Raw genomic sequence first — 26,595 nt, forward strand, 5'->3', positions numbered from 1 at the left:
CTTTGGAGAGATGCATAATGGCTTTTCTCACCTTCTTTTAAGTCTTTGCTTAGATACCAGCTTTCCAATGAGACCGTCCCTTTGTTACTTATATAAAATTACACCTCCCCATTTCATACTCCTTTCTTCCCTGCTTTATTTTACTCCATAGAGTTGATCACCTTCTAACACATTATCATTTACTTATTTACTTTGTTTTTTGTCTGTCTCCCCGCAGTAGAATGTAAGACCCATGTGGCCAAGATTTTTGTTTGTATTATTTTCTTTTTCATTAGTACCTAGAACAATGTCTGGGATACTGTGGTTGAATGAGTTTGAGACCTGAAGTGGAAACCAAACTTTCCACATAACTTGAGAAAAGCATTCTAAGCAGAAGGAACAGCAAGTGTAAATGCTCTGAGGTGGGATCCCAGCTCTGAGGCCCGTCTGGTTGGAGTTTGGGGAGCAGAAGGGAGAGTAGTGGGAAGTGATGTCAGAGAAGTAGCCAGTGACCATTTCATTTGGGGCCTTACCTGCCCCACATCCATGGTAAGGACTTGGTACTATGTTTATACATCTCAGGCACTCTGAAGATGAGCAGGTTAATATCACTGAATAGTTGATACTTAGATACACATTTAAAAAATAATGATGTTCACACATTTCAGAGTAGAACCAAAGTTTTTTCCTAAAGCCTTAAAGTGTAAGATTTTTTCTAGTATTAGTCTTTGACTGTAAGCAGTCTTTCTAGATTGTTATATCAGAAATATTTGTTTCATCAAATATAGCTCTGCCTGAAATGAAAGATTTCTAGGTAAATTTTTCACTTTATGAAAGCATCTAATGCCATTAGTTTCATTGCTAAATATTAAAGTGTTATGTTGAAAATAACCTACAGATTTAAACCTTTGTATTTTAGTGGATTTTTGATAGTTTTCATGATAAATTTTTCACTTAACTGGGTAACATTAATTAGATGTATTTAGAGAAGTACATTTTATTTATGTAACAGATAAATAATTTATTTAGATAGAATTTGAAGGCAAAAGACTTGAGTTTGAGCCTTGGGCATGTTGATTAACCTCTGGTAGCTCTCATTACCTTATGTGTAAAAATGTATAATATTATCTGTTGAACACTATGCAAATAGTTGCTGTTATTAAGAAAGGTATATAGTGGAACTAATATCAGAAAATAATTTGGGACTTTAGTATATAAATTGTTGGTGAGTATTTAATTAAGCAGTTTCCCATTTTAAAATTGTGCTTTATTTTATCAAATGTGCTTTATTTAAAATTGTTTTATTGGATTATTTTGGAGGATAATATTAAAAAATAACCTTAGACACGTCCATTGGGCAAAATTTTTTCCCCGCTACTTTATTTGTAACTATTATATGCTAGAGCACTTAGAATACGTAATTTTTATTCACTCACACTTTTAAAGTAGTTTTTCAGTTCTCTGTATCTGCTGGTTTCATGAATTCGTGGCTGCACTTGCTGTTCCCTTCCCTTGCCTCAGCCCTTCCTCACCAGGTGGACTTGTACTCACCCTGCACAGCTTAGTTCTCGTGGTGACGTTCTGAAGGAAGCTTCCCTTAACTGCTGCTGCTTGGATTTGCAGTTTTTATTTTCTCACAACAGTGTGTGTGTATCTTCTGTAGAGTCTCATCTCATAGTATTGTAATTGTTTTCTTATCCGTCCATCTCTCGAGTTCTTTCAGGGTGGGGAGTAAGCCTTCCATTATGTCATCAGTAGCCAACATACTGAATGAGTGAGTTTTAAAAACTCAATAAAGCAACTGTAGTTAGATTTGAAGCCTTCACTGCCTTCCCACAAGTTATTATTAAATTAATGTTTGGGGGATCGAGCCTAATTGTTATGGGATGAAAATTAGTTCGTATACTGTTTTAACCTATGTCTGCAATTCAGTTTTAAAAGTTTTTTTTGCCAGTTTTCACCTTTAAAAGTTAAAGAAATATGTTGTCAATGTTGCAAGCACATTTTAATGCCTTGCTTCTAGTTGCCTAGTTTTTTAAACTTTTAGTTCTATGTTAACCTGTTTATACTCTACTGAGAGTAGATCTCCTCCTCTTATCACATTTGTGATTAATTCATTTCATGTTTCTTGTTTGATTTATTTGTCTGCCCCACTGGAGTATAAGCTTCATGAAGGCTGGGACCATATCTACTTTGTTCAGCATATTATCCCCAGCATTAGTATCATATATCCATACAGTGTGATATTCCATTGAGTTTTTGTAGCTCTCAAGTGCACGTGACTGTAGCTCACTTGGATTGAAGATAACGACCTTGTCAAGGGTTTAGCAGGCCAGATCCCACTTTGTAGGGAAAAAAGAATCCAGTGGTGATAATGTGGTTTGCACATAAAAGCAGATATGTGGAGGGAATGAGGGTTTAAGGGTATGGAAAGCATTGAATGGGGGAGTTACATATCTACATCTCTTAGTTGTAAGGAAAGGGATGATTCATATTTGAACCATAACAAGTAGATATGTTAGTCTAGATGTAAAGTAAGTTGATAATGATGAAATGAAACTGACAGTGTTTAAAACTAAAAAGCAATGGTATCAGCGATTCAGAATCCCAGCGAAATCAAGGAAAAATTGATGAGGCAATGAAAGAAATCATCTGTTCTGAGAGTTCTAGGATTGCAGCTGTCCTAATGTAGGCATCGCCAGTGGTAGAACACTGAATTAGAGTCCTAGGAAAAGCCCAGCGATAGACAGGATTTTAAAAATATATGTAAACAAAGGAAGGGAGGGAATACGGGGATATGTGTATAAAAACAGATGATTGAACTTGGTGTACCCCCCAAAAAATAAAATAAAATAAAAAAAAATATATGTAAACAGATTTTAGAAGCATTATTATTCACCTGATAGGTTACTTACATAGGCCACCCTTCGTAGGTAAAAATGAAAGTATGTGGGATTGCACATTTACCCATAAGAAAGCAGGAATGTACTAGCGTATTTGGATTTGTTCAAGGTCCTTAGGAGGAGGGGGCCCATCATGGGCACATCAGCGTTCTGCTGTGTGATTGTGGGCAGCGTCGGGACTGTCTGACACTCCATCCTAAACGAGTTTTGCCTGCGTTAATGTCACCAAAGCAGTGTATAGCACCAGTGACAAATCACAGAAGAATTACTTTAGAATTAAACGGAGTTGGGTTTAAGCCCTAGAAGCTTTCTCGTACAGCTCTTTGGATTATAGAAGCCATGTAAATACTAGGTTTGAATTTGCAGTTTAAATTAAATGGCAGATTTTAAAACAAAGTTGAATTATTTGTGAATATACAGAATGTTTGGCTTAATGTAACATTACATGCCTATTAATTTAAAAATGTTTTTGTGTTCCTTAAAGGGCGATTACTGAGAGCCAATCAGATAAGTTTCAACTGGGACCGGCTTGCTAGCTGGATCAACCTGACGGAGCAGTGGCCATACCGAACTTCATGGCTCATATTGTATTTGGAAGAGACTGAAGGTGTTCCAGATCAAATGACGTTAAAAACCATCTATGAAAGGTACTTATCAGCCCTCTTTATATTTAAATTTATCTTAAATTGAGTTGACTTTTTTGGAAAAAGTTAACGCATATAAAGCTAAATGAATGCAAATTAATATGTATAAAATGTTGAGTTCTGAGTTCACCTAATCATTCTCATTAATTCCATTATAACTTGGAGTTGTATTGGCACAGGTGTATATCGCATTATGTAAAGTTTATGGCTTATTTGGGTATATTCTTCCTTTCTCAGTGTCACCTATATGATAAAAAATGTTTAATTAATAGTCCTATCTGTTAGCTTTATGTATTCATATATACAAAATGCAAACCTTAAAACAATATTATTTCCATTTTATTTTTTTGTAAGTGTCTTTATATAATATTAAGGAGATTACATTTTGCAAATCATTAGTGCAGGTATTTTCACAGCTTTGTATCTGGAGGATTTGGGGAACTGTGTATAGTGGCTGAAAAACATTCTTTGCATTAAACAATAAAGGAATTTATTGTTCTTTTACAGTCAGTCATTTGAGGTACTTTTTAAACTCTACCTCTGGTAAAGAAATTGACTTTTTTCTGGAAAGACATATGGTTAAGGCTTAGTGAAATGTCAACTATGTCAAGTTTTAAGAGTTACCACTTTCTTGTCAAATTCACAAATAAAATTATAATCCTTAAAAAAATTATAGTCCTTTTTGTTTACCAGAATAAAGTTTTCAATTACAACTCTAAATAAAAATATCTCTTAGAAAAAATATAACACAAGGAAACTATACAATTGTATAAAACTTGGTATAATTGAAACGATTATTTTGAACGTGTAAATGAAATATTAAATCTAACAAACCATTCAGTCTAGAGTTTATATATTACAACTTTCAAGATTCCAAATAATTTTTCTTAGTGTATTGTCAAGCATATGGTTTTCATTATTTTCCAGTCTCCATTTTTCATGTGTGTATTTTATCTAATATTTTCTAGGTGAATGACTGATTTTAGAATAATAGAGGATAGTTGTGTTATTTGGCAGACTTGGGCTCTTGTAGGCTTTGCTGTTTAATTTGTGCTGGGTTAAATCTGATTAAACCGTGTGGGCTGTAGTGGGGAGGTGTCCAGTAGATGGCAGCTGTTCACAGCTACTGTGGGCCTGTCATGCAGCGTCACTGACTGCATCTGCTCTTTGATGTGTTAGAAATTGTCTTTTTATTATGAGATACATGATCGGTTTTCCCTCAGGTTGTGTGGTAAAATATTTTTTTCTTTCATGAATCAATGTTTGCAGCATAACACAGGTGCTGTATGATGTTTGCTCGAGGAGCACAGTTTTTGGTTTCGGTACAGAACAGGACTCAGTCTCTTCACCTTCCTTTAATTGAATATGATACTTAGAAATTTCCTGTGTCTCAGGAGCACAGAAACATGAATCAGTTTTTCACATTTGAAGGGCTTAGCGTTCCCAGCACTGGGTCCCCTGCATGTTCTGTGAAGAGGGTGAGAATTGGTGAAAGAACGTGTGTGTCCTCAGGAGATAGAAGCAGGAGAGATGTGAAAAATAAACAAAAGGTTTTTAAAGCTCTCAAAAAAAATTCATAACTCAGTTCAATCAAAAAAAATGTATTAAGAGTCTACTACTTGGGGGCCCTGCTGCTGATGCTGGAGATAGAATGGTGAACAAGTAGATACATGCTTTTCCATCCAACAGTCTCACTGTAGAGATGTACTCTGAACACATACCTTCACAATAGTAAAACAGTGCTTACACAGGGTTGTTTATTGTGACCTTATCTGTCATAGCATAACTTAGGTGCACATTTATAGAAGCAGTGGTTGAGTAAATATGGTACATCTACCATGATAGAGTCTTCTGTAACTGAAGAAAATGAGAAAAACCTATGATTTGATATGAAGGAATTTTCAGGCTATATTAGTAAGTGAAAAATGCAAAGTACAATAGAATATATAACATGCTTCTGTTTGTGTAGGAAAGAAGGGTGAATAAGAACATATAGAGATAAATATGTAGGTATGTGTTATTTTTTGTGAAAACATAAAACAAACCCAGGGGAAGGGTAAACCAGAAACTTATAAAAAAGTTTACCTAAAGAGAATGCTTAGATGGGGAATGAGATGTCTCTGAATGCTCCTTTTTATATAGTTTGCCTTTCATATCATACTCAAAAAATGAAATGAAAAAGGATGGAAAAGAAGCTAACCCTAATATTGAATACAAACAGAAAGAAATGGTCCTAATGGTATATGAAATTGATAATATAACCACACAGAAAAAAAAATGAATTCAAACAGCTTTGAACTTAGTTCCCTGACTCTTTATTCTTAGTTGAATATACTGAGAACAAAATTAACTGCAAAGAAATCTTGAGCTTACTAGGTTTGTTGTTGATAATAGTACTGTTATACTCCTGAAATCCTTTTGAGTGTATCGTAGGATAGAGTAAATGAATGAATAAATAGATCTTTTTGGAAGCCCGTGTTTTCCCTATGGAAGAAGGGTGATGCAAATATTGAATGGAAGAAATTAGAAGAGCACTGTGGTATTAGATTGGATTTGGAGATATTAAATAGTAACTCAGAATTTAAAATGAGGTTTTTCCTAGCGTTGTCCACCAAAAGGGAGCAAAAATACCCCTAAATTGTGAGCACACCTGGCGGCTAGGTCTTGGTTTCTGATCAGGACTTCTTGGAGAAAGGCTAATTCCAGGTTTAAGGCAGGGAAAGCTCAAGGGAAGCCTGCATTGTTGTGCCAGAAATCAGGGAAGGATGTGTTCCAAGACAGTGGGGTCTGCACAGAGGGGCATAGGACTCAGCCTGAAGGAGCACCTTTCAAACTTGGGCCCATTCGAGACTCACAAAGAAAAATGATAGTAATGGATTATAACATATAAACAAGCAAACAGAAACATCCATGGGTCCACAGTACAACTTTGAAGAGAGGAAGAAAAGGAATCATTCTTTGTTTTAGAATGCCAGGTAATGTAGAAGGAATGAGTGAACTAGAAAAATGATCATTTTTTAATCCCCAGTATGATAATTGTTTCAAGCAGGGATCATTGGTGGTTGCAGAAACCACTGGGGGAAAGTTGTTGGGGAACAGGAAGTGCACATGGTCTCAAAATACTACTCCCCAGGTTACGTATAATTACAGAGAAGAAGTGCCCTTACGGTGGAGAGATCTGGCTGTCACCACATTTTAAATCAGAGAGCCAAGCCTGACATCATTAATGGGATGCATAGCGTCACATGCCTCCAGAGAACATGCAGTAGGTGGTGCCACATCACCTCTGTGGTGCTGTTGCCCACAGTGTTCTACTATGATTCTAATTATGAGGTAACAGCCAGATGAATCTGGGATGTGGAACATCCTACAAGGCAACTGGCTGAGATTCCATGTAGGCCACTGGGGGAGACTGAAGCGATCCCACAGCCAAAATGCAGTATGTGAGCTGTGATTGGGGTCTGTATCAGAAGGAGAGCAGAGCTCTGAAGGCTGTTTTGTGGGCAATTGGGGAATAACAGTTTTTTATTAATTTTGAATTAATTTTAATTTCCTTAAGTATGGTAAGAGTGTTTTGGGGAGATTCATGCTGAAGTATTTAGGTGTGAAACATACTTTAAGCTGGTTTGGCAAAAGAGAAGTGTGTACGTGTGTGTAGGTATGTGTATGTATGTGCTACGTGAGTGTGTATACATGTGCCTGTGTATACAGGGGAGGGAGATAGCAGGTGTGCTGAGACATGGTAACAGTTGTGATCTAGGGGAGATGTACTTGGGTGTTGGTTGTTCTATTCTTTCAACTTTTCTGTGAGTTGAGAAGAAATTTTAAAGCAGTAGAAAAGACATAGTAAACAATAATAACATAGGATAATAAATGCTATGATTTGAGCAAATAAAAAGAGAGGGTTACAAATAAGAAGTGCCTGGTTCTTACTGAAATTGTTTCCTCTCCCCCATTCCTTTTGTTCTCCACAGTAAATGTTGCTTTGTTAATGTCTTTTTTTTTTTTTTTGAGGCGCTAAGACTTTTTTTTTTTAATGTTAACATCTTTAGTTAAGGACATAGTTTACATTAAATGAATCTAAGAGCTGTACTCCTTAGTGTACTTGTGTGATTTAGCAATCTTTGCACACATGCCACATGTAATCAAAAATCATTATGTAAATACACGTAGCTGTGTTGAAAGCTTTTAAAAAAAACCTGCCATTTTGTTTCATGGTGGCAGGATGACTCACAAACCACATTTGATTGATTGATTGATTCTAATGTCAGAATCAGCCAGTCCCTCTGAAAGGCATGGAGCAAATGGGTGCGGAAGGTGCAGTGTTCATTCGTGTTTTAAAAACCACAGTCTACAAATGCCAAGAAGTCAAGTTAGCTGGTTCAGATCCTGTAGGAGGGGCAGCCCATCAATGAGCTCAAGTATGAGTAGAATCCGCAACTCCTGGGTTATGATTTATTCAGGTGAAATCATATATATTTTTTAAAAATTAAAATCCACGTCTAATTTCTTGGCAGAAAATTTATCTTATTCCTTCTGCATGGTGTTAAACTAATAGAAACATCTTCGCAGTACTTTAAATTAGAAAGTAATGGTTTTGAAGTTTTCTTGTTAATTTTTTTGCTGGGATGGAGGCAGGAAGACAAAAGATATAAAAAGGGTGAGGAGTAACTCAGTCTCATTTTAGATATTATCATTAGAATATAACCTATCTTCCTGAAATCTTGCCTCTTTTCTTAAAGAAACCAAAATAAGTTAGGTGTCAGAGACCTAATGGCTTCCCTTGCTTTTTGTGTACCCATTCTAGTTAATTTTCTTCATTTAATGTGTATTTAGTGTGAGTTTTTACTATGGATCAGGGCTTAGACTGCTGTCCTTTGTGCTTATACGTGTTCCGGGGCCGGCCGAGGAGGTGGGGTACGCAGAGGGACAAATGTGCAAAGCATCTTGTGCCCTTGAGGAACTTACATGTACATAGCCAAGCACACATACATACGCTTTTCCTTTGCCAAACCATCTGAAAGTGTATCTCACACCTGACTACTTCAGCGTGAACCTCCCAGAACTCCATTCACTCACACACACACACCCCCACCCATCCACACCCACACACACACACCCACCCACGCACTGGTTTTTTTTTTGACTGGTAGAGGATATATTACATACAGCATATATTTTGTCCCTAAATACTCAAGTGTTGAGGAACTTATGTTCTGATTGAAGGTAAAACATATACATTTGAAACAACTAGAGAAAAGTAAAAATGTGGTGGCTCAAACAATTAGCAAAATAACAAATTTTTATCAATATCAGGCTAAAACATTGCTTTCTGGACGAAAGCAAACTTTTCAGGCTAGAACTACTGTTCTTTGCTAATAGACAATTACTTGACCTTTTAAAACTTTCACCTTAATTTCCAGCATTTGAGCCTCAAGTTTATATGACTTCTTAATGTTCAAGGAAACTTTCAAAAATTTACATTTTTAGTTGATTAAAATATATCTTACAGACAAAACATATATCATCTATAGTTTAAAGATAAGAGTAGTTTTTCACCCTGTTCATTCATGTATCAGTAGATCAAAGAAATGCTTTTTGAGGGGATATTTTTGATCATGTAATAACAGTAGAATGGAGTGAATTTTTGTGGGGGGGAATATTTTATTTTGTTCAAATAAATATAGACTGTTATCAGTATATATTAGAGGTATAATGAGGTAATGAGAACTTTGTTTTGCCATTAAGTTAATCTTTTATTTTAGACTTCAGCTCTTGGTAGGCATGCCATCCATGAATGGGTTGGATTCAGGGTGATTTTGAGGTGCTTTTTTTTTTTTTTTTAAAGAAATAATTATGTCCTATATGCCTGCAGATACTTAGAAAGACTGTTTTGTAGCTAGTCTAAGGAAGAGAAGAAGACAATGTAGTAAGAATCTTTGAGAATTCATCAAGGAATTGGCTTAAAATAATTTAAGATGATTTCGAATGAAAAACTATAGGGAGACAATTTGATCAACATATTGAAAAATCATGTATTGGAGTATGTTATAACAACTTAGATGACTGTTTGTAGTTAAGCAGAGTTGAGTCCTTTGATGCTGTTGCTTGTCATTTGAATAATAAAAAGTTGTATTTACAGCTGACAAAAAGCAGCAGTATATAATTGATATTCATTTATTTTATTAAAGAAATCTGATTTGGTGAAAACAATCAGAAAATAGTATTTTTAACACTAGTAGTAAAATTTTTTTAATCCATAAAAAGCCTCATTTATTTTTATAGCAATTTGATGACACATCTGCTTGCTTTATTCAGCTGAAAAAGAAAATGTTGGTTCTTGGTGTTTGGTAAAATTGCTTTGTTAAATTATTTTCTAAATTGTTCAACTTTTAACAAATGACATTTGATACTAACACTGGAAAGCAATTTCAGCTAATTAAGTAGATCCCTCTATAAACCATTGGAACATTAAGATGACATACTGTTCATTCAAGATTATTTTAATTGGTACAATTATTGTAATTTTCTTGCAATTATGTGTTGAGCTAAAAGCTTTTGTCTAGATCATTTGAGGGTTTTTTTGGTTAACATACATTTAGTAAGAAGAAAGGGAGTAAAATAAAAACTGTAGATAAAGATTTTCTGTCTACTTTTATTACAGAGTTTTAGGCACCACTGAGATATTTTAGTATAAAACTTTATTTCTGGTATTTTTCAGTAAGCACTTTAAGCAGTGTTAAAGGTTTTTTAAAGATCAGTTTAAATAGTTTTCATGAAGATAAGGTTTCAAATTTGTGTTTTGACACCGCTCAGCCAGTCTTTTACTCAGGACGATGTGGTCAGAATTAGTTCTGTGATGAGGAGAAAGCCATACTTTGTTTTGGTACTTGAAGAAGTTTTGAGAGAGCCTCAGAACGGTAGCCATTTCCATTTCACTGAAATAGCTGTTTGCTGACTAGACACTATAGACATCTAGTTTGTAACATTTATCCTAAATTCAGTATCTGTAAATTACTCAAGTATATAGTATTTCTGTACATAAGACATTTTTCATAATAAATCATCATATTGTCTGATATTCCTTCCTGATATTCAGCCAGAGCTTTTCATAAGCTTAGTTTAATCACATCTAGTTATCTCAGGCCTCTCTTGGCTCTCACTAACTGCCTTCCTCTTTCCTTCAAGTCGGGGTCATGACTGGCACCCCTCACGTGGCCCAGATTATGCACAGGCTTGTTTCTTCTGCGTGTGGACTTCAGTCATGAATTTATTCTGAATAGCGTAAAAAATCGGACACTAGTTAGTTTAGATGTGCAAAGAAATTGTCTTATCTCCTTTGTAGGACGAAGTACATTCTTTGTACTGATGATTTTTTTCTTAATTTAGGTTTTGAGATACTATAAATACTTACTCCCAGTACTGTTTCATGTGTGCTCTTTTAGTGTTTGTTAATACATAGTTGAGAATCTTAATGGAATTCTATCTTCTTGATATGATATGACTTCTCTGTAGGTGTTGGTATTGTCATCATTCAGCCATTATTAAATTACTTCCTGTGTATAATTATTATGTGCATTTTTCCCCCCAGAACACTCTTGCCCTTAATGTATATATAATGTAAATACTGTATTCAGGGGTTCAATACTTTATCAATATCTTTATCTTTTTAAAAGAAAACTTGATTGAATTCTTTACAAAATCATGAAGTAATTCTCCATATAGGAAAGGAAACTAAGCCGGTTTGTGTTGAAAAAAAGAAAATATAGTCTAAAACAGAAATCACATTTTAACTGGATAAAATAAATAACAGTATATTTGCCAGGTTTAATGTGAAGATTGAGTCTTCAAACCATGAACAAAGATGCCGTAAACAGGTGTAATGTTGACAGTTAAACATGCATTTCTGATTGTGTGTTATTTTCTTAAATTTATTTTTATTTTTTAAATTTATTTTATTTTTGGCTTCATTGGGTCTTCATTGGTGTTTATTTTTATTCATTGTCTATGTGGAAATTAATTGGAAAATTCAGGTTCCTAAAGGTAAATAAAGGTGAAGGGCAGAATTTTTTAGTTTATTTCGATACACCTGCAAATCATGCCTACTTTTGTTGTTTGGAGAAAAAAAAAATGAAACATGAAAACTAGACATGTTTGACTGGTTTTTGAGTTTATCTGTGTATTTTGCTACTTCTTTATTGTTGCTACCAGACTCATAGAAACATCCAAAGGTGTGAGAGAAATTAATGGGAGAGAGCTTAGAATTCGTTCATTTATTCAGGATATGGTTATTGAGCCCCCATTGTGGACCAGGCGCCACTGTAGGAGTGTGGATGTGTCCTTGACCAAAGCAGACACAGATCCCTACGCTGAGGAGCTTATCACTCTAGCAGGGACGTGTGGTGACAGACAGTCTCTGTAATACATACCCTACAGCATGTTGAAATGTGACAAGTGCTATGGAAAAAATTAAGAAGCAGAGCAGAGTTAGGGAGAGGAGGAGTGGTACAGGGTCCACACTGCTCAAGAGGCTCAGGTCAGGCCTCGTGGAGGAGGGAAGTGCTGAGCAAAGGCTTGAAGGAGGGGAGCGAATTAGCCAAGGAGGGATCTAGGGAAGTGTTTTCAGGCAGAGGGAACAGTTTGGACGAAGGGCCTAAGGCCGGAGAGTGCCTGGGATGTTTGGGGAACAGCAACAACAAGGGATCTTGTCTCGCTAGAGGGAATTCTGTTGGGGGGAGATGAGGTCGGGGGTGTGGGTCACAGAGAGCTTTAGGAGGACCATTTTGAGGACTTCGGTTTTTACCCTGAGTAAAACGGGGATCCACTGCAGGGTCCTGAAAAAATTGCACACATACCTTGAATGCTCTAAGGGACCTATGATATCATATCAGTGTAACTTGGAACAGTGTTAGGGATTCCTGTTGGCCTAAGGGAGTGTGATTTCAGAATCCTGTGCTGGGAAGAAGTGAACAGTGAAACTGGGTAGAAAAATTAGTGTAAATGAAAAGTTGTGGAGAAAGTAGGTGGCCATCACACAGTAAAGACGAAATGAGGGGTAGAGAATGGTTCATGGTGGCACCCGGTGAATGTGGAAGGCTGAGGAGGGGATAGCGACATCTGTGGTCTCGTTGCAGCGTCCTGATGGGAAACTCCTTAGTTACTCCAGACATCTGCAAGAACTTACATGACTTCCCGGCATGTCTCTCCTGTTGTAATAGGTTCGTGTTTCTTAAGATCATTTTGTTCTTTATTTTCTAATAAAACAATGGATTTATAAGTCTACTTTTTGGATCATTTTTTTCAGTTGCCCTTTTTCCTTTGGACTTGCCAACTGCATGTCCTGCCCCTGCTCCCCCACATTTAAACCCCTGCTTGAGAGTGAGTGAAAGGTGGTTCCCATAGCATCAAAAACGGATAGGTGTACAGAGCAACTCTGCTTGCTTGTAGAGTAATATTGAATTTGATGTATGGGTAGTGTGAGATGGAAACGATGGTCACTGCAGATCAAGTTGGGTTCTAAGGATCATGAGAAATAGTTGGTCAACATTCTAAATACAGAAGTCATGTTTATCTGGAGCTCTGAACCATCTTCGCGTGGCTTTCCAGCCCCGTCTCATGCCTTCCTCCTCTTGCCTTGTACCTTTCCACCTGTATTTCTCTCTGGCCCATCTTCCCCTCTCCCACCTTATTCTGGTCTCACCTTAAATGTCACTACCTCAGGAAGCCTTTTGTAACCAGGCATATCCCAGTCTCCAAGATTTCATTAGATGTGTTGATTATAGACTTCATAATACTTACCATAGTTACCTTTTATAAATGTTTACAGTGCTATTTCTTTAATATCTGTTTCCTGAACTAGACTATTAACTCCATGAAATGTAACTTCCTTAAACCTTGCTGAATGCCGTGTTTCTAGACATTCTTGGCATAGAGTAGGCAGTAGTGGCTATTCTTGAAAGAATAAAGAAATATGATGATGACATTTGCATTGAAGAAAGCATGGATTGGGGAGAGGTGGTAAATGAGAAACCACATTTTATCTTGAAAAGAATACTGTCCATACAGACGCATCCTTCTTTGGTTCTAAACATGGGTTAACATTTTCCTTTGTCATTAATACCAGTAGACCCCTGGGTAAGGCACATAGAAAGTTCTCAGTACACAAAGATTGAATGGTGATTACATATTTCAGCCAACACCTAGAAGGTTTTGCCTTTTGTCGGGTGGTGGTAAAATCAAAGCAGTGTTTTCATAGGCATTTCCCTATAACGGTGAGTTCAGCTGCATTTCTAAGGTTTCTTACATTCGTAATCATTTTATGAATGCTGCAATTTGGAGTTGCTTCACATCGGCACACTTTTAGACAGGTTCCCCCCCACTTCAGTGTTTATATACAGGCTCTTTCAGTATTGCTTAAAAAGGTGCTTTGACTTAGCTGGACTCTGTTTTTGTTGTGCTAAACATTTTGATTGTGTTCATTCATTAAATAAATAATTATAGTTTATTACGTGCTGGGCACATGCTAATAAAAGCACTAGCTAGTATTACTTCAGCCCTCAATATATGCCACACATTGGATTTACCTAGATTATTTCATTTAATACTCATAACTCTGGGAGGCAAAGCGTGGGAGTTACCTAAGATCACACAGCTGTAGCTGCTGGAGCTTCCCCAGGCCTGTTTCTGGAAGCCAGGAGGCTGTCTGTGACTACAGAGCTAGACAGTGGGTCTGAGATATTAGAGATGCAGAACGAGGCTAATTTTACTTTTCTTTCCGTATATAATTTATTCATTTTCAAATGAATACTTAGAATCATCCACTGTGCATCAGTGGGAATGTTATAGCAGATAGACATTTTTTTAGACGATGGAATTTATCTTCTCCGTTAAAAAACACAAACTTCTTACCAACTTATGTAAAACCCCAAATCAGTGCTTTTACTTAGTTCTGTTTGTGACTACTAACTGCAGTAGGGTTTGTATGGAAAACTTAAAAAAAATCCGTTGTGATACTTAGCACTTAAACAGCTGGTACATCTGTGTGTTTTAGCTTTTATACGATTTTTATGTACACTAAGTGGTATAATTTTTTTCTTGGTAGCTTTTTCAGTAGCTTTTCTTTTGCTTTCAATAGGATAAAATTGGTTTTTAAAATATTTTCTCATTTAAACTCATAATGCTGTTTTCAGTATTTTATGCTAATATGGAACAAAGAAGGAATTTTAAATGTTTCAGAGTTGTGTGTTTCTAGCTGTAACATGAAAAACTGAAATATGTTAACTAAGGCTATTTGAAAACAGTATTATATTAAAAAAATCAGTTTTTCTAAAATATGTTTTAATATGTAAAAAAATATCATTACCTGTGCAGGTTTATAGTTTATTTTATAGCAAAGTAAGAATATTATGCATTAAAAAAAACATGTTTTTTTAATGCATAAAAAACATAAGAAAACAAATATGATTATTGAAGGATTTAAATTTGTCAAAAAATTAAATATACCATTAGAGATCAATTTTTTCCTGAAAATATTTTTTCAGCAGAGGTTTGTGATTTCAGAATTTCAAATCAAAATACTTTTAAGACTCTTCAGAATATGAGAATAAACAAAAGTAACGTATAATAAAAGTGCCAGCTAATTGAAATGCTAACATAATGGTGAGATGCTGCTGTAAAACGATGAGGCATGGGGCCCCTGTTTGCAATGTCCAAAAAGTCCACGAGGGGGGAGTATTTCACCAGAAACATTGTTAGCATGGATGGCCAAGAAATAAGAGCGAATGCATTTTGCTTTCCCTTTTCCATGGCAGAAAAACAAGAAAAAGTGTGTTTAATGAATACTTTAAACTCTAAAGTTGAACTTTCATTCCCATTATGTAAAGAGTGGCGTCACAGGACATTTGTAAGGACTGAGACTCATGATCGTAAACAAATGAATGGTTATCTGCTTGTATGGTAGGATTTTTATTGTTTATTGGGAAAAGGATAGATATGAAGAACGATGAGTGGTTTAAATTGATCTGCTTACAAATATATGTTTGTATATTAAAGTACTAAATCCTAAACATTGTAGATCTTGGGTTCATGCTGATTAAACTTTAAACTTTTGAGATTATAATAAAAGTTTTTCTTTAATCTTAGGCATATTTGTAGGCAGACTTTGAGTTCAGAGCCTCCATTTTCTGCTTGTGATTCAGGATTTTATTGCAAAACGTTTGCTTCCTGTATATGATTAGTAATACTTTTTAAGATTTCTTAAAGGCAGCAATAACATGAACATCTCTTATTGCTTGCTAGCACCTCACGGTGTTATTAGTGTTCCTCAAACAGCTATGAAAATTGGATCTTACTTGCTTCTGTCAGAATATTTTAAAATATCACATCAGGGGCTTCCTAGGTGGCGCAGTGGTTAAGAATCCGCCTGCCAATGCAGAGGTCACGGGTTCGATCCCAGCTCCAGGAAGATCCCACATGCCACGGAGCAACTAAGCCCGTGTGCCAACAAAAAAAAAAAAAAAAAAATCACATCATCATATAAATTTTATGAAAGATACTATTTCCATATTGAGTCTGTTGTAAAATGTTTTGCTTCTCTTAACCTCTTCACTGGAGTTTTCTCTGTTACTTTAGCTTGAAGTTACTGTTTTGTCATCTGAATTGCTACCATCTGATCACTCGCATGGGAGTAACAGGGTAGGCATCATGCTATAGTTCATGGTTTTTCAGGCTTTTCCTTCCTAGTGGAAAACCTTTTATTGAATTCAATCTTAGGCAGAATCCCAGTAAATACAGCAGAATGAATATAAATTAATTGATTCAAACTATAACATTTCCTGATAAATTCAGTTAGGAAAATGTGCTGTTCTGAAGAATATTAAAATTGAAATGTGTGGATGATTGTTGCAGTTCTAGATTGGTTTAAACATCTATTTGCACTTAGTTTTGGTAATGTAATATCAAGAGAATTCTAAATCATTAGTGGAGCAAATGTTACCAATTTTTAAACTTGCTTTGTAATGGCAGGATATTTTCAATGAGTCTGATACAGGAACTTGAAAGTTTAATTGGGAATTTTGTTCTTAGGTGAATCACTAATATAATCTTACAGTTTATAGTATATATATTTTTTATAATAGTTGAAGTGTTGGGTGCTACTTCTCTGACTAGGTCCTGTTACCTGGGTCATGTCATGAATTATCGAGATTTTCAACTGGCTTTTGCACTCTGCGCTCAGACAAGCAGGGTGGAGTAGTGTACTTGCTTGCATAATTTTGTGAACAGAAAAGTGATGGTCTGGATTTTAAAGCAGTGAAGGAATTTAAATATATACCAGAAGATGGAGGAGAAACTTTATTTAAAAGTCTGCAAAAACTGAAACAAAAAACCAGGATAACCTGCTAACACAGGTTGGTCTTCTTCAGTGTATTAAAATTTAATGTGTAACAGCATTCTATTTTATTACAATTTTAAGCAATTAAAAACACGTAAATCATTAATTTAAGGATCGTGAGCCGTGTCTGTGGCACTCGGTTTGAACCAGTACCGGGAGCAGAGTACAGGGTTGGACTCTGGCAGACACAGGCTGCAGCTCTGCCTCTCACAGCCAGGCCATATCAGGCCAGTTGCTTAACCTCTCTGAGCCTCAGGATCTTCATTTTAAAAACTGAAATAACACCTCTTGGAATGTAGGGAAGTTAGATAAACTAGATAAAACATCTGGCTCAGAGAATGGCAAGCAGTAGGTATTCAACAAATATTGGTTTTTTTAAAAATTTTCCTTTCAATTCTTTATAACATTTAAATATCTTTTCTATTAGATTTTATATAAGAAAGGGATACCTTACTTAGAACATTTTACGTAATACACGTGAATGAAGGCAGTGCTTTATCAGTATTGTAGTTGAGCCTAAGCAGATACTTTCTTAGTTACTTAGTTACTTCTTTGGGCTTTCATGTTTTACCTTCTGTGTTGATCCTTTCTTATCCCTGTAGCTACCAAAATTATAACCTTACAGCCAGTAAAGTTATGCTTAAGTGTCTCATTTTTACACCACAGATCAAGGGAGCTTGGACACGGAGGGGACATCTCTGGGTAGGCTAGTGCTTTCCTTCATCACTTTGAGAGAAAGAGCATCTCCCCACATGGCAGGGTCATGGGAAGCATCTAGAGGGCAGTAGATAGGATCTTAGAAATCTACCTCAGCCCCTTTGAAGTAAGCTGGGGTGTAGAGATTTAAATGACTTGTCCCAGATCACACACAGTTAACAAGTGACCCAGCCTCTGAGTACATTTTTATGCCTTAAAAAAGTCTCATTGCTTTTAATTTTAATTGTCAAACATTGTAGCCTTATTCTAAGGAATCCAGGATCATCAAGTCTGGAAAGTCATTGCAGTAAACACTCTGCTTTTTGTTTCAGAATGCAGCCAAGTTGCATTTCATGAAGGCATTGTATTCCTAGAAATCACTGCCTTTATTAAAACTACATTTAATGGGAAGCATCTAATATGTAAATATGTAGTAAGTTTATATAACAGCTTCAAAGGGGGATCTTTTCCCCCTCACACTTTGATTATACTACATTTGTTTCCTAGTCAATTGAACAACCTCATTTCTCTTTGAATGTAAATGCCTTTGTGTCAAAATGATTCAGTCCTTTTTTGTTTTTTAACAAGAATGAGATTTTTGTGGTCATAAAAATTTCCTCCTGTTACTTCTGCCACCAGAGCCACATCTTGTGCTGCCCCAGTGAAGCTCAGCTGAAGCCCAGCTGCAGATATGCAAATTGTGTGTCTAATAGTAGTCTACTGAGTTTGCATATGGAACACTTTTTTATCCATTCAATTACAGGCCTACGTGTTTCCTCCATTAGTATAAAAAAAAGTTATCATGGGCCCTAATGCTTTGGCCAAATAAGATCATCTTGGAAGTGTACACCCTCAATGGGAAATAATTTTTTTTTTTAAATGTAGAGTAAGGTCTTCTAGTATGTGAAAGAATAATATTGTTTAGCTCTGCCAATGATTCCTGTGGCAACCTAGAAAAGTATTTTTATGGTTCACAGTAGTTAACCCTAATCAGATCATCCTTGAACAGGTAAGTCAAACACATTAAGTGCTAGAAATCAGAAACTAACGAACAAGCCTGAAGGTCATGATTCTGTATCCAGTGTGCTGCATGTACAAGTGCTTTGTTGTTTCCTAGTGTGGTTACTGAATAGGATGCCTATAAAATGCAGCATTACTTTTGTGACTTTAAAGAGTGAACACACCTGACACCGTGTGTACTGTTGTCTCGATAACCAGCTCTGACCACCACATGGAGATGCCTCTTTGTTTTCTCTGTAACAAGTTCTTTGCTCCATTGAGTGTTGCTTTGTGCTCAGCACAACCTTCTGCATATGGACAGTTTTAGCTTTTAATTATTTTGTTACTTTTGTTACTTTAGCTATAGCAAGGAAAGTGTCTATTTTTCTGACCCCCTAGGCTAAAGTTCTCTCCAACATAATAGGAAACGTGACTCATGAATCATTTTCAAGGTACTTTTTATTTTTTGGCTTCGCTGCACAACTTGTGGGATCTTAGTTCCCCCAACCAGGGATTGAACCCATGCTCTAAGCAGTGAATACGCAGTCTTAACCACTGGACCGCCAGGGAATTCCCTCAAGGTACTTTTTATAAGAATTTTAGGGGTGATTAAAACTTACGGGATGCAGAAAAGGCAGCACTCAGGAAAATTTATAGCTATAAATACTTACATTTAAAAAAGAGAAAAACCTTATATTAATAGCCTAACTTTATACCTTGAGAACCTAGAAAAAGAGCAAATTTTAAAAATTTCAAAGCTAGCAAAAGGAAGGAAATAATGATTAGAGTGGAAATAGAGAATAAAATAAGAGTAATGAGAATTGAAACCAAAAGTTCTTTGCAAAGATCAACAAAATTGACAAACTTTTCACTAGATTAACAGGAAAAAAAGAGAAGACAGAATTAACTCAAATCAGAAAATGTGGATGTTACCAACCATCTTACAAAAATGAAAAGGATTGCAGAATACTCAATGAATACACAAAAGGAATCTGACAAAATGCAACACCCTTTCGTCATAAAAACAGTCAGAAAACTAGGAGTAGAAAGGAATTTAAACCTACTGCTAACATTCTTGATGGTGAAAGATTGCAAGTTTTCCCCCTAAAGACAGGAACAAGATAAGGGTGCCTAATGCTATGGGCTGAATGTGTCCCCTGCAAAATTCATATGTTGAAACCCTACCCCCACAATGTGATGGTACTCAGAGGTTCCGGAGCTAAGTAGGTTTAGGTGAGGTCATGAGGGAGGGTCGAGTCCTTTTGATGGGATTGGTGTCTTTATAAAAAGAATCAGAGAGCTAGCTGCACATCAGAGAGAGGATTCTCATCAGAACCAACCTTGCTGGCACCCTGATCTCAGACTTCCAGACTCCAAGAGCTGTGAGAAATAAATGTTGTTTAAGCCACCAGTTCTGTTATAGCAGAGTTAACGAAGTCACCTGCTTTCACCACTGCTGTTCAACAGTATACTGGAAGTTCTAGCCAGCACAGATGAGAAATAGAAATAAGTGCATCCATTGGGAAATGAGGAAGTAAAACTGTCTCCAATTGCAAATGACATGATGGTGAAAATCCCAAAGAATTTCACAAAACTGCTAGAGCTGATAAAGTCAGCAACCTTTCAGGGTACAAATCAACACAAAAATCAGTAGATTTTCTATACACCTGCAATGAACAATCTGAAAGGAAATTAAGAAAGCAATTCTATTTTCTATAATACCTAAAAGAATAAAGTATACAGGAGTAACTTTAACCAATGAGGTAAAGGCTTGTACACTGAAAACTACAAAATGTTGGTAAATTAAATAAGTTATAAATAATGGAAAGACATCCCTTGTTCATGGGTAGGAAGACTAAATATTGTCAGTATTACCCAGAGTGATCTACAGATTCAGTGCAGTCCTTTTCAGAATCCCAGTAGCCTTTTTTTGCAGAAACAGAAAACTGATCCTCAAATTCATATGAAATTGCAAGGGACCCCAAATAGCCAAAACAGTCTTGAAAAAGAATAAAGTTGGAGAACTCTTTCTTAATTTTAAAACTTACTACAAAGCTGTAATAATCAAAACACTGTGGCACTGGTGTGAGGACAGACATATAAACCAGTGGAATAGAATTGAGAGTCCAGAAATAAACCCATACATCTATGGCCAGTTAAGCTTTAATAAGGGTGCCAAGTCCATTCAGTGGGGGAAAGAATAGCCTCTGCAAGAAATGGTGCAGGAAGAACTAGATTTTTATTTATTTATTTATTTTTTAATTAATTAATTAATTTTTTAATTGGCTGTGTTGGGTCTTTGTTGCTGCACGTGAGCTTTCTCTAGTTGTGGCGAACGGGGGCTACCCTTCATTGTGGTGCGCAGGCTTCTCATTGCGGTGGCCTCTCCTGCTGCAGAGCACGGGCTCTAGGCCCAGTAGTTGGGCTTCAGTAGTTGGGCTTCAGTAGTTGGGCACATGGGCTCAATAGGTGTGGCTCACGGGCTCTAAAGCGCAGGTTCAATAGTTATGGCGCACAGGCTTAGTTGCTCCACGGCATGTGGCATCTTCCCGGGGCAGGGATCGAACCTGTGTCCCCTGCATTGGCAGGCAGATTCTTACCCACTGCGCCACCTAGGAAGCCCTGGAACAACTAGATTTCCACATGCAATAGAATGAAGCTGGACTCGTATTTCACACCGTGTACAAAAAGTAACGGAAGTGGATCAATGTCCTCTTTCCCAAGCACAAGGTTTTTTTCAGTATCATCAGGGATAATTAAGTGAAAATTATTTTAAAAGAATAGAGTTGTTCGGGGATAATACTTTTTTGTGTAGCATATTCACTCTACAAATATTTATTAAGCAAAAGTGATATGACAGCATTCTTCGCTAAGCCCTGGAGGTACAGTGGTGAACAAAACCAAACTTGTTCTTAACTTTAATGGAATTTACCGCCTAGTGGGGGACATAGACAATAAAATAATTCCACTAATGAATAATACAACATTCTAATTGTGATATGTGTATGCAAAAGCATACGTGCTATGAGGGTTTGTAATAGAGGAATGCAGTGTGGTTTCACAGAGGACTTCTCTGAAGAGGAGGGGCTGAGCTGAGAGACAAAGGATGAGTAGGAATTAACCTGATTAAGACGGAAGGGAAGAGTGTGGTTAGCTCTCAAGTTGTCCGGGGTTTTTGTCCGCAGATAGTAATGGACTTAACAATGGATTTCATTTTGTCTTTTGTTTCTGACTCTTTGGCTACAGTGCTGAGAGGCTGCTTTCCGTCTGTGTGTTCCATCTGTCTTCCAGAATCTCCAAAGTGCTCTGTGCATAGAGAGTCTTTAACAAATGGGCACTCACTGATAGAAAGTATTTGAGAGTCTACTGCAAGTTGAATTGTTTCAAAGTAATAAAATTCTGAGGCAGTTAAAGAGTTTTCCCTTTTTAAATTTTTAAAGAAAACTTATCTTAATTTTTAACCTCTTGTGATTAAATAATGACATTATTAGGCAGCTACTTTTAGACAAAGTATGGTAAATAATGCCTTCTTCATAAATTATGCTCTTAGAACCTTTTTATATTTTGATTTAAAATAGCATTTTTTCTATGTAATTTAAAACCTTATTTTGAATGGAAGTGAAATGAATGGCTTATATAATTTCTGCCAAGGAATTAATATGGACTTTCTATAAACCACTGTCATTTATAATCAAAATGCTTTTAACTTACATTGAGGTTGGCATTAACAAGTACTACTAGATTGGTAGCATAGAAAGAAATTGCATTTAAACTTACTGGGAGATCATTGATGCCTGAGGTGTTATAATGCTTTCTGTGGGCCATTTAACTGCTGGCAACTTTAATTCACATGATTCATAATACTGGAAATTTAAATTCACTCTTAATTGAAAAGTGAAGTTACTTAAATTCTTTAAATACTAACCTTTGGAAAAATATCTAAAAAATAAAGGCACATATGATATTGGTGGCCTACTGCCAAAAGATTATCATTTACATAAATATCTCTTTCAGTGGAAGAGTTTAATGTATTGAGCTCTAAAGGTTAGAATAGAGACTTCAATCTGGAAACCAGCAGTAGACTGCTGGCTTGTGAACAGCAGTATTGTTCGTCGTGTTGAGAACACTGTTCACATTCAAGCTTAAGCAGAGCTGGCATTAAAATTCAGTTAATTTGTTTCATGTGACTTGTCAGCTGTGTGTTTTTATCTAAATCTTTCTAGCTTCTTTTCTTAGTATTTTATGTTAAACTCCTGAAATAGATGAACTACCTTTTTAACTGTTTAAGCTCTGATATTTTGGCCACTTCTGCTGATGATTCTGTGAAACCACTCTTCAGGTTTTCCATTTCACTTTAAATATACTTAATAATCAGTTTGAAAGCCAGTTTAATTTATTAAGAAATAATCCCATTTCAGAGGGCTTTTCTGTTTTGTGTATGTATGCGTGAGTCCGTAAGAAGGACTTCCTGAAATTCATTAAAACAAAGTTGCTATGCTTATTTTCTCACCAGCACCGTATTCTTTCCTTGCTTGCTAATTTTGTTCTCTGAATTTCCCCGTAGACGGCTTTTGATAACTGACTGCTAGCCAAGTAGTGGGCCCGAGTAGTAAAGTGCTAGTCCCAGAGAAATAACATAACTCGTATTAGAGTAAGATCCCATTTCACTTTTTTGAAGGACATGAAAATCTTCTGCTTCTCTGAAACTAGACTCAGTATAATCTTACAGTTAATATTCTTGACTAATTGGGAATTGAGTGTTTTGAAGATGTCTGCAAATTTACGGTGATTTTAAGACAGTTTTATGAGATATTGACATATAATAAACTGCCATATTTAAATTGTACAATTCCTGAAGTGTGTGTGTATACACACACACACACACACCCCACACACCAAATCATCACCATCAGGAGAGCAGACATACCACTTCCAGAAGTCTCCTATTCCTTTGAAGTCTCTCCCTGTCATTTTTCTCCCCCGCATCCCTGATTTCACAGGGAACCTTTATGCGTTTTCTGTCACTATAGATTGGTTTACATTTTCTAGTTCATATAAATGAAAAAAATACAACTATGTGTTCTTTATTTGCTCTATTCTTTCACTCAGCATAATTTACTATGAGATTTATCCATGTTGCATATATAAATAAGGTCCATTCCTTTTTATTGCTAAGTTGTATTCCATTATATGGATATATACCAGAAGTTATTTATTTCTTCATTGTTAGTAGACTTTTGGGTTATATCCAGATTTGTCATCTACCTCCTTGTCTTTTAAGCTCCTTCATATTTTTTATTCCTTTATCTCTCTGTGATGTATTTGTACTCACTGCCTCAGATTGGCACATGGCCTGGCATGTAGTAGGTTGAACCCTCTGGAATTGTTAATATTTGACTGTTTTGACCTATAAAAATGGCAGTTTTTAAAAACGGAACTGGGCTTCCCTGATGGCGCCGTGGTTGAGAATCCGCCTGCCAGTGCAGGGGACATGGGTTCGATCTGTGATCCGGGAAGATCCCACGTGCAGTGGAGCAACTAATAAGCACATGCACCACAACTACTGAGCCTGCGCTCTAGAGCCCGCGAGCCCACGACTATTGAGCCCGTGTGCCAAAACTACTGAAGCCCTCGTGCTCCACAACAAGAGACGCCACCACAGTGAGAAGCCCGCGTGCTGCAGCGAAGAGTAGCCCCTGCTTGCCACAACTAGAGAAAGCCCGTGCACAGTAACAAAGACCCAGTGCAGCCAGTAAATAAATAAATAAATAAAAATAAATAAAATAAAAACAGAGCTACCATATGACCCGGCAATCCCACTACTGGGCATATACCCTGAGAAAACTATAATTCAAAAAGATACATGTACCACAGTGTTCATTGCAGCACTATTTACAATAGCCAGGACATGGAAGCAACCTGTCCATCGACAGATGAATGGATAAAGAAGATGTGGCACATATATACAATGGAATATTACTCAGCCATAAAAAGGAATGAAATTGAGTTATTTGTAATGAGGTGGATGGACCTAGAGACTGTCATACAGAGTGAAGTAAGTCAGAAAGAGGAAAACAAATATGCTAGTGTATATATATGGAATCTAGAAAAATGGTACTGATGAACCTAGTGGCAGGGCAGGAATAGAGACGCAGGCATAGAGAATGGACTTGAGGATGCAGTGGGGGAATGGGAGGCTGGGACGTAGTGAGAGAGTAGCATTGACACATATACACTACCAAATGCAAAATAGATAGCTAGTGGGAAGCTGCTGCATAACACAGGGAGATCAGCTCCTTGCTTTGTGACAACCTAGAGGGGTGGGAATAGGGAGGGTAGGAGGGAGGCTCAAGAGGGAGGGGATATGGGGATATGTGTATACATATAGCTGATTGTTGTACAGCAGAAACTAACAACATTGTGAAGCAATTATACTCCAATAAAGATATATTTAAAAAAAGTTTCTAAGCACACACAAAAATGTCAATTTCATACAGTTCAACATGAGTGTTTACTAAGTATTTTTTTAATAAATGTCGCTTGTTTCAACATTTAAGACCTCTGCCTGATACAAAATTATTTACATATATAAATTCAACTATGTAAAAAGTTATGCATAATGAAAAATAGTCTAAGTGACACTGTATTGGTAGTTATTGTGTCTGCTTGGTAAAATTGTGTTTTTTTTTCCCCTTCTGTTTTTCTGTATTTCTTTGTCTTATATATATGCTTATAGAGTAAGCTTAGATTACTTTTATAATAGAAAATAAAACCTTTTTTAAAAAAGGAAAAAATCTGTGTTTTTTTTCTAGTTTGTGTAATTTATTTAGAAATTATTCTTCATTTTTTCTATTCTTTGCAAAGGCAAGAACCATGGTATTTTATAATAAACATGGATTTTAGAGCCAGTCAGATTCTCTTTCTTAGTCGTGTGACTCATGCAGGCTGTTTAATTTGTCTGAGGCTACTGTTCACATGTGTAAAATGGTAACTCATTTAATCGTCACTGAGAGGTAATGATTGACATGTGACATACCTGGAAATATGTTACTTCCCTTTCTCTTTTCTCAGCCCAAATCCTGCCTTTGGTTAGGGCAGTATAATTCTGACCTCACACTTGTCACCTTAGTAATTTTGTAACTATACCACTAATTTTGTTCTTTTTCTTTTCTTTAAAAAAGTTGTGAGAGCAAGGTGTGTAACGTTATTTTCCTAAATAACGAATTTTAAGTTACATGCAGCATTTGCCTATCTAATAGTGATATTAATGACCATTTTCATTTGTTTCTTATTTGAAGAATATCAAAGAATATTCCAACAACTAAAGATGTCGAGCCACTGCTTGAAATAGATGGAGATATAAGAAATTTTGAAGTGTTTTTGTCTTCAAGGACCCCAGTTCTTGTGGCTCGTGATGTGAAAACCTTTTTGCCATGCACTGTAAATCTAGACCCCAAACTGAGGGAAATTATTGCAGGTGGGTGTTAGTAGTGAATTTAATTTTTCCTCTCTGAAGTACTAAAAAAGTTTCCTGCTTCTCACTTAGCTGTATAAGTTTCTTCAGCTCTGTGAAAAACCAAGAAATATTGAACCAAGCACTCCACAGGAGAATTAATGAAAATGAGGCTTGGCAGTACTGACATCCTTTGGGAATGCTACGAAAATGCTGTTTGTTAAATTGACCGTGTTATGTTTCCCAGGCTACACACCTGAACCTTCTTTGGAGTCAGATTCCTTTTAACCTATCGTCAACTACTTTAAGATGTCAGCCCATTGTAATTTTTCTGTCACCAGTCGTCTGTCTTTAATAGGGATCTCTATCTAGAGGAATAAGAAAATTTATCTTACTTTTAAAATTTTAACTTGTAGAACTTCTAGAACTTGAGGGCAGTGACATGATGATTTTGGAATAATTTACATTGCTCTTGAGGCACCACTTTGTGCACATGAACACACACAAAACCTTTGCTGAAACATACTGTCT

At 36.3% G+C, this 26,595-nt stretch overlaps 1 protein-coding gene across 4 annotated transcripts in view; it reads left to right on the forward strand.

Annotated features, from left to right (window-relative positions):
• The window catches only part of KIDINS220 (kinase D interacting substrate 220), a 102,253-nt gene that overhangs the window by 50,892 nt on the left and 24,766 nt on the right, over positions 1–26,595 (forward strand). For all 4 annotated transcript variants that reach the window (XM_057740596.1, XM_057740598.1, XM_057740599.1 and 1 more), the window contains 2 exons: positions 3,367–3,529; positions 25,910–26,088. In XM_057740596.1, the coding sequence (XP_057596579.1) occupies positions 3,367–3,529; positions 25,910–26,088 (342 nt within the window). The remainder of the gene's footprint in view (positions 1–3,366; positions 3,530–25,909; positions 26,089–26,595) is intronic.

This window comes from Hippopotamus amphibius, chromosome 7 (genome assembly GCF_030028045.1).
Source record: "Hippopotamus amphibius kiboko isolate mHipAmp2 chromosome 7, mHipAmp2.hap2, whole genome shotgun sequence".
Taxonomy (NCBI): domain Eukaryota; kingdom Metazoa; phylum Chordata; class Mammalia; order Artiodactyla; family Hippopotamidae; genus Hippopotamus; species Hippopotamus amphibius.